This window comes from Brassica oleracea, chromosome C4 (genome assembly GCF_000695525.1).
Source record: "Brassica oleracea var. oleracea cultivar TO1000 chromosome C4, BOL, whole genome shotgun sequence".
Taxonomy (NCBI): Eukaryota; Viridiplantae; Streptophyta; class Magnoliopsida; order Brassicales; family Brassicaceae; genus Brassica; species Brassica oleracea.
Genome location: NC_027751.1, coordinates 42,278,231 through 42,285,914, shown reverse-complemented (window position 1 = coordinate 42,285,914; position 7,684 = coordinate 42,278,231). Strand labels below are relative to the sequence as shown.

The 7,684-nt window shown below is 36.2% G+C and overlaps 2 protein-coding genes across 2 annotated transcripts; one reads left to right on the top strand and one right to left on the bottom strand.

Moving 5' to 3' along the window:
• The first annotated feature begins 1,227 nt into the window (after positions 1 to 1,227).
• LOC106338931 lies at positions 1,228 to 3,144 on the top strand. The gene is made up of 3 exons (XM_013777793.1): positions 1,228 to 1,618; positions 1,805 to 2,673; positions 2,734 to 3,144. The coding sequence occupies exons 1-3, from the start codon at positions 1,228 to 1,230 to the stop codon at positions 3,142 to 3,144; spliced, it is 1,671 nt and encodes a 556-aa protein (XP_013633247.1).
• Positions 3,145 to 3,181: 37 nt separating this feature from the next.
• Positions 3,182 to 6,688, bottom strand: LOC106338930. Its single transcript, XM_013777792.1, has 5 exons — positions 6,450 to 6,688; positions 6,271 to 6,350; positions 4,192 to 5,507; positions 3,833 to 3,954; positions 3,182 to 3,695 (listed from the first exon to the last, which is right to left on the bottom strand). Exons 1-5 carry the CDS (start codon positions 6,686 to 6,688, stop codon positions 3,182 to 3,184), a joined length of 2,271 nt encoding a protein of 756 aa, XP_013633246.1.
• Positions 6,689 to 7,684: the final 996 nt, after the last annotated feature.

The following is a 7,684-nucleotide window of genomic DNA, read 5'->3' as shown; positions in this document are numbered from 1 at the left end:
TCACGTGAAAAGTAAGTGATTCAAGTATTGGGGTTAATTTGCATCTCTAAAAAGCATTGAGGTTAAAATCAAATAATATAAAAGTTAAGGGACCGGATGTGCAAAAACACTAAAGGTAGCCATTGTCTTTCTCGAGCTTTTCATGATGGTTGAAGGGCATGACAGAGAGGAACGGAGGTCATGGCGATGATGAATCACGCCTAGGAAGAAGGAACTGGAACACGATGCGGAGGATTGACTTCAAGTGAGAACGCGACGGAGTTATGGGTGTGACACCATGAGGAAGACGACGGTGGGTTGGATATCAAGCTTGCATGAGTTTCTCCGGCTGTTTCGGAGCAATAACAAAGCACGGCGACACGAGAAAACAGAGACGCCATGGTTGAAGCTTGAACGGATCTCCGCCGCCGTCGTGGTATATATCACCATTACACCACCATTAGAGATGCAATTCACATATCTCAAAAGATAAATCAAATCGTAGAAATAATGATTAAACCCAAGATCTTTTAAACAATTTTTTTGAAGAATCAGATTTGATTTAACAAAAAAAATTAAATTTGAGAGGAAGAAGACGAAGAAGAAAGTTCTATGGGGCCCATTTTATTTTAGTTAGCGTAATGGATATCAAATATTGGCCTTTTTAGTTAGTTTTTGTGTGAAAAGTAAATGTAGTTAGAAAAAAGTGTGTGACTAGTGACAAGTGACAAGTGACCTATAGTATAATTGTAAACTACAAAAGTGACTTATGGTGTAAATCTTTCATTCTTAAATCTTAAATCATAAGATTTAAATAGTTCATTTCCAGATTATCAGAAAAAGGAAGAAAACGTAAGATGTGAGTTGTGTATTTTTGGTATAGATCATCTTGATTACAAATGTAGATACATATTTGACAATGGATATCAAAAGTCAAGAAGAAGAGATAAACAAACTATGGTATATTTTATTTTATTTTATATTTTTTGACAAAGGGCAAACCATATATTTTATTTTATTTATTGCAGTTTGATTGATAAAGAGCGTATGAACTTCAACTTCATGCGCTCTTTCCTCCATCCTTCTGAAGATTTCATAACAGACCCCCTTCTGATGAGCTTCCACACAGTTACTCATTTTCAGAAGATCCTCGGGCCTATGCCTGCGCCTGCAGTTGGAATAATCTCAACCTCTATATGGTTTCGCTCCCTGACTGGTTTAATATGTTCGGATAGCCAGTGTCTTTAGATGACCACTTTCCCTGCAGCAGAGGAAATCACGTCAACTCTCTTCAAACTGAACCAAAATAACGCGCCTGGTCTAGACGGTCTTACCGCAGGATTCTACAGAGGCTCTTGGAGTGTTCTTGGTGTGGAGGTTATCCAATCTATATGCCATTTCTTCAATACTTCGTTCTTACCAGCATCGACTAATGCCACTATCTTGTCATTAGTCCCAAAGTTTCCAGGAGAATCTCTCATTACAGAATACCGGCCCATCTCCTGCTTGAACACTCTCTATAAGGTGATCTCGAGACTGCTTGTGAAGAGGCTGAAACCGATACTCACTCCGCTTATTGTTCCTAATCAAACAACGTTTGTAAAAGGACATTTGTTAGTAGAGAATACTTTTTTGGCTGGTGAGTTAGTTCAGGGCTATCACAAGAATACATGACCAAAAAGAATCACTATAAAAGTGGATATAGCAAAGGCATTTGATACCTTGTCCTGGAGATTTCTCTTCTCCTGTCTCCAGAGCCTTAACATTCCCCAACAGTTCCTGTCTTGGCTAAGAGCATGTATCTGTACCACCAACTTCACTGTAGGCTACAATGGCTATGTAAATGGTTACTGTAAAGGCACTTGTGGGCTGAGGCAAGGGGATCCCTTGTCTCCTTATCTTTTTGTCATCGCCATGAACACTCTCTCCCTCATGTTGAATCAGGCAGCACAAGAGATGAGGATTAACTACCATTCCAAATGCCAAGGATCCAAACTCACCCATTTGTGTTTTGCTGACGATTTGTTGATTTTTATGGATGGCTCCTTGGAATCGGTACAATCTGTCTTACAGGTGCTTCGGGAATTTGAGCTAAGATCAGGCCTCGCTGTCAGTGTGCAAAAATCTTCCTTCTTTGCGTCTGGCCTCTCACAAAGGGAAACTGATTTGATCCAGTTTACTACGGGTATGCCTATGGGCTCTCTTCCCGTGCGATACCTAGGAGTCCCCTTGTGCACAAAGAAGCTATCACTCTTGCACTGTGAGGTGCTACTTCAGCAAATAAAAACGAAGCTCTCTTCATGGAGTGCAAAATCCTTGTCCTTTGCGGGTAGACTGCTGCTAATCAAAACTGTTATCACCGGCATTACGACCTTCTGGTGCTCCACTTTCATCCTACCACAAGCTTGTGTGAAGCGGATAAACTCCCTCTGTGGCGTCTTTCTATGGCAAGGAGATATAGAGAAACATCATACTGCAAGGGTCTCTTGGGTGGTTGTGACAAAGCCAAAGCGTGAAGGAGAATTGGGAATAAAGAACTTAGCTATTTGGAACAAAGCCTGCTGTCTCAAACTGATATGGCTTCTTTTCTTCCAGTCAGGTTTGGTGTGGGTTGCCTGGTTTGTTGAAGAAGTGTTAAACGGCTCTGTTAATAACCTTTGGACCACTGCTCCAAGCCAGCGATACTCATGGCAGGTAAAAAAGCTTCTAAAGCTCAGTCTCTCAATTTACAACTGGATCAAATTTCGTGTGCAGAATGGCTTATCCTGTCGATTCTGGAGTGACAATTGGTCCCCTTACGGCTCCTTAAGGTCCTACCTTAGCCTCGGGGGAAACTCAAGCTTAGGTATCCATCAGCAAGCTACAATTGCCTCTCTGAGAAGTAACAACAACTGGCTACTTCCCCCTGCAAGGTCAGACAATCTCGTTAACATTCATGCTTATCTAACTACTATCCATCTCAATGATAATGAAGATTATTATGAGTGGGAGATCGATGGGAAAATCAGTAGCCGTTACAGTGCGGGTACTATTTATGAAAAGCTCTGTGTGGAAGGAGTCTATGTACCTTGGTTCGCCATGGTCTGGAACAAGGGCGGAATTCCTAGACACAACCAGGGGCGGATCCAGAACGATTTTTTACCGGGGGCACAATATCATTTATAACTAAATTCATTTAAATAAAATTCTTCAAAAAATCACCTTACAAATTAATCCTACGCGATTCCATTTTCTGGAATCTTTTTATCACAACATCGTTTGTTACTTTCTCAAATAGTTCTTTCTCAACAAAACAAATAACACAATCATTTAAAAACTGATCACTTATCCGATTCCTCAAGCTAGTCTTCACAATCTTCATCGCAGAAAAACATCTTTCAACTGTAGCAGTGGCGACAGGCAAAGTCAAAACTAGCTTTAAAAGCCGATACACCAAAGGATGTGAAAGGTGTTTCTTTGTCTCTACCATCATACATGCAAGATCTCCAAGATTCTTCAAATTAGCAAATCTTTCATCTTCGCGAATGTTATCAATATAGAGACCAAGTTGATGTTCAAGAGTCATCTGTTCCATATGACTAAAACCCTCAGGATAAAACTCAGACAACCTCATAACTTTCAAGTGATCAAACTCACGAAATGAATCATTAGGGCTCAAAGAAGCAATGCAACCAAGTAATTCAGTGTTTACCTCATCAAAGCGGTCATTAAACTCCTGAATTTGCATATCCAATACAGTGTAAAAGCATTGTACCTTGTAATGATGCAAGTTGGTTATAATGCTTCTTTTTCTTGAACTCTTGGAGTTAAACTCATCATCCATAACCAGCAACCCAGTCTTGTAAGTTTACAGAAGGAAAAAACTTTGTTGATCAGAGATTCCCAACCATTTTCCCTGAGCTTATTCAATTGTTGCTTGGTGGATTTCACAAGCGACATAGCATTCAGAATATCCAAGTCTTTCCTTTGAAGAGCCTTTGATAAACTATTTGTGATCCCAAGAATAAGCAACATTAACTGCAAGTAGAACACAAATTCAAAGGTGTAGAAGTAATTGAGAAGACCATTAGCTTGTCGTCTTTTGATAGCATCACTCCCATCTTTTTCGACATACTCAAGTACTGTAATGATAGAAGGAAACAAATCAACCAACCGCAGTAATGTTTTGTAATGGGAACCCCAACGAGTTTTACCAGGTCTTTGAAATGTAACCTCTTGGTTTAATCCCTTTCCTGTCTTCATTTCACCTTTCTTAGTTCTTTCCTCTATTTTTTTCAGATGATCTTCTCGCACCATATATTTTCTCTTACAAGAATCCCCAACAACATTTAACAAGACAGCAAGCTTATCAAAGAAATCCACAACCCCAAAATGCTTTTGAGCAACTGCCACGACAACTAACTGGAGTTGATGAGCAAAACAGTGGACATAATACGCAGAACTGCATTCTCTCATAATTAAAGATCTCAATCCGTTGAATTCACCCTTCATATTACTCGCTCCATCATAACCTTGTCCTCTTAGCTTTTTCATACTCAGTCCATATTTAGCAAACAATGAATCAACATCACACTTTAGAGATAAAGAAGATGTCTCTTTCACATGAACTAGACCAATGAACCTTTCTTTAACTATCCCATGATTATCAACAAAGCGAAAAACCACTGCCATTTGTTCTTTATCAGAAACATCTGCAGACTCATCCACCAACAAGCAAAATATATCATGACCAACTTCTTGAATGACAGATTCAATAACTTCTTCTGCAAAACAATGAACTATATCTGTCTGAATTTTGTGGGACACCATCTGATTGTTTTTTGGAGCATTCTCTAAAACAACTTTACTCACAAGTTCATTTTGCTCTGCAGTGTATTTCAAAAGCGCCAAAAAGTTTCCCTTGTTGACTGAATCTACTGACTCATCATGACCTCGAAATGGTAGTCCTTGTTGTAACAAAAACCTACAAGCACCAATTGAAGCATTCAATCTGATCCTGTATTCATTTTTAGCCGCATCATCTTGCTTATAAAAAGCATGAACAATTGACTGCCCTGGTCTCATAAAATAATCAGCCCTTTTCAATGCACTATTGTGAAAACTGTTCACTTCTCCAACATGATCTTGTAATCTGCCAGTCTTGTTCCAGTCATCAAAGCCAGTAATCACAAATGCATCACTTCCACCTTTATTTTCAGTGTAATCTCTAAACAAGTAGCAGAACAAACAATATGCTTTGTCCTTCTTCACACTATATTCCAACCAATCACCATAGAGATCAAACCAAGATGGATTGAATCGTCTCAATTTATTTGTAAACAATGTTTTAGGAAATTCATGACCACGTGGTTGACAAGGACCTCTAATAAGATATTTGCGTATTACCTCATCTCTTTGATTTAAAGGATATTCTGATATTCTTTTCCTTTCTCCGGGATCATAAGGTAATTTCTCCAATTCATCTTCGGACATAGCTAAAGACTCAAACTTTCTTTTGGGTTTGAAATATTTTTCCATTGAAAACTTAACTGCAAAAGAAAAAAAAAACATTCCTCAAACAACAATTCTATAGTTTCTAAATTTTCATGATTTTTTATTAACCAAGTACTCACGTTTTGCTAACACAAAACATTCCTCACGTTTTGCTAACACAAAACAATAATCCTATAGTTATCAAGTCTTTATCAATTTGGAAGAAAAAAAGTCTAGCATATAATCAAATAGTTAAATCGCAAGTTCGTAACTATTGCAAATTCGTAATTTAAAATTAGACAAAAAGTAATAGTTCTTATTTAAGAAGCAACAATAATTTAATATAAAAGCTTTTTACCTGCGTTACTTTTTTGTTCGTCTGATTTAGAGTTTTTTGTGATTGGAAGCAGAAAACTTTAATTGGAAAAAATAAAAGGAAGAGAACAAAATGAAAGATGAAGATCTATTGCACTAGGTCAACTTTTCACCATCCACTTCTTTCATTAATTTTTTTTTAATTTTGAATGGGTTTCTTAAATTGGGTTTTATATTTTAATTTTGGGCTACAATTATGTGTTTTTGAGTAATGATTTCACGAGAAGAATTTGTCAGGATATGTTACCTTATGTGTTCACTAATAATTATACATAACTAACTACACATAAATTTTTTTTTTGAAAAAGTAGACGGGGGCACGTGACCCCACAGACTATCACATACGTCCGCCCCTGGACACAACTTTCTCTCTTGGCTGTTCGTTCTCAACCGTTGCCCTACTAAAGATAGAATCATCCGATGGGGACATCAGACATCACCCACTTGCCTTCTCTGCAACCGCTCTGATGAAAGCTGTGACCACTTGTTCTTCATGTGCCATTACTCTTGGAGTCTGTGGGGATCTTTAGCACCACGATGCGGAGTTCAACCAGAAAGAGCTTGGGATTTGGTCTTGAATCAGATTCAATCAATAGGGCGGAATTCAACTAAGGGTATCCTACTTCGATTGTGCTGGCAGGGTTGTGTTTATTGGACATGGATGGAGCGCAATGCTCGACTTCATCGCCAAATCTACCGTTCCCCGGAGACGATTGAGAGGCCTCTGGATAGGTAGATCAAGGACTGTATCCTCCATTCCGGCAAACAAATCCTTCTTCCTCCTCAAGACTGATATAGCAGTGGGCTTCTTAAAATCTCTCCGGCTCTTTCGATCAATGACGAGCTCCACACATTTCACCATTCTACATTACTCTTGGGTTTTATTGGTCATTATAATCCTTATTTTGTGTCTCAATTGTAACTGGGCTTGATGGGCTATTAAACAAAAACCATAGCTTATGGCTGTAATTTTTTCTTTTCTGCATTTTAATCTGAAAGCTAAGTTCGAAAAAAAACTTTATTTGATTGATATAAAAAAAGTCTACTCTTAAGTCTGTTCTCATTCTTGCTTGCATTACATATTGAGACACTAACATTCTTTTATATGATCACCGACTTATTGGATGGAAGAATATCCTAATAAGTTGTGGAAGTGTAATGCTCTCTTTTCAATTTAAATAATACGTTGAAAATAATAGTGAGCATACCAATAACGTAATAATCTGTCAAATTTACAATTATAATATTGATATATTTAAGAACTACACTAGATCAAATATAACAAAGTATTTTCAACTACAATAAATTTTCTTTTCTTTTTCCGTCTAAATATATTGTCTTAAAAACTAAATATGATATAAGGCTGGATTAACCAGAAAGATAGGGTTTGATTGGCAGAACATTAACATAAATATTGTATTCTTATTATCCAATCAACAATTTTATAAAAAATATTTAGATGGTGTAAATGATCTCTACTCAATGATTTAATATGAAGATTTTGGTAAAACATTTGCATTTGAACATATATTTTTTAAAAATAATTTAACTTAATTAATTTATTTTATCCAATAATATCACAAAACTATATTAATTTTCTTTTTTTTAAAAAAAAATATAATTTATTGTTTTAAAAATATATTTTTTAGAAAAATTATTAATTTTGAAAAATAAAAGTTAAAACTATTTTTTAAATAATGTTTTTTAAACAAAATAAAATTATTTCAAAATTAAAATATAATTAAATATAACTCATTATTGTCATTAAAAATAAAAATTATTATATATTATAAATATAATATATATATATATATATATATATATATATATATATTTATTATATTTATAATATATAATA

Bases quoted from the DNA above. Each gene is read 5' to 3' on its own strand.
- LOC106338931 (XM_013777793.1), top strand. From the start codon at position 1,228: ATGACCACTTTCCCTGCAGCAGAGGAAATCACGTCAACTCTCTTCAAA. The intron at 1,619-1,804 runs GTGAGTTAGTTC...ACTTCACTGTAG, and splicing joins AGAGAATACTTTTTTGGCTG to GCTACAATGGCTATGTAAAT. The intron at 2,674-2,733 runs GTAAAAAAGCTT...TTTCGTGTGCAG, and splicing joins GCCAGCGATACTCATGGCAG to AATGGCTTATCCTGTCGATT.
- LOC106338930 (XM_013777792.1), bottom strand. From the start codon at position 6,688: ATGGTGAAATGTGTGGAGCTCGTCATTGATCGAAAGAGCCGGAGAGAT. The intron at 5,508-6,270 runs GTGGGTGATGTC...TTTCTTTTGCAG, and splicing joins AGCGGTTGCAGAGAAGGCAA to TTAAGTTTTCAATGGAAAAA. The intron at 3,696-3,832 runs CTGTAAACTTAC...TATGCAAATTCA, and splicing joins ATCAACAAAGTTTTTTCCTT to GGAGTTTAATGACCGCTTTG.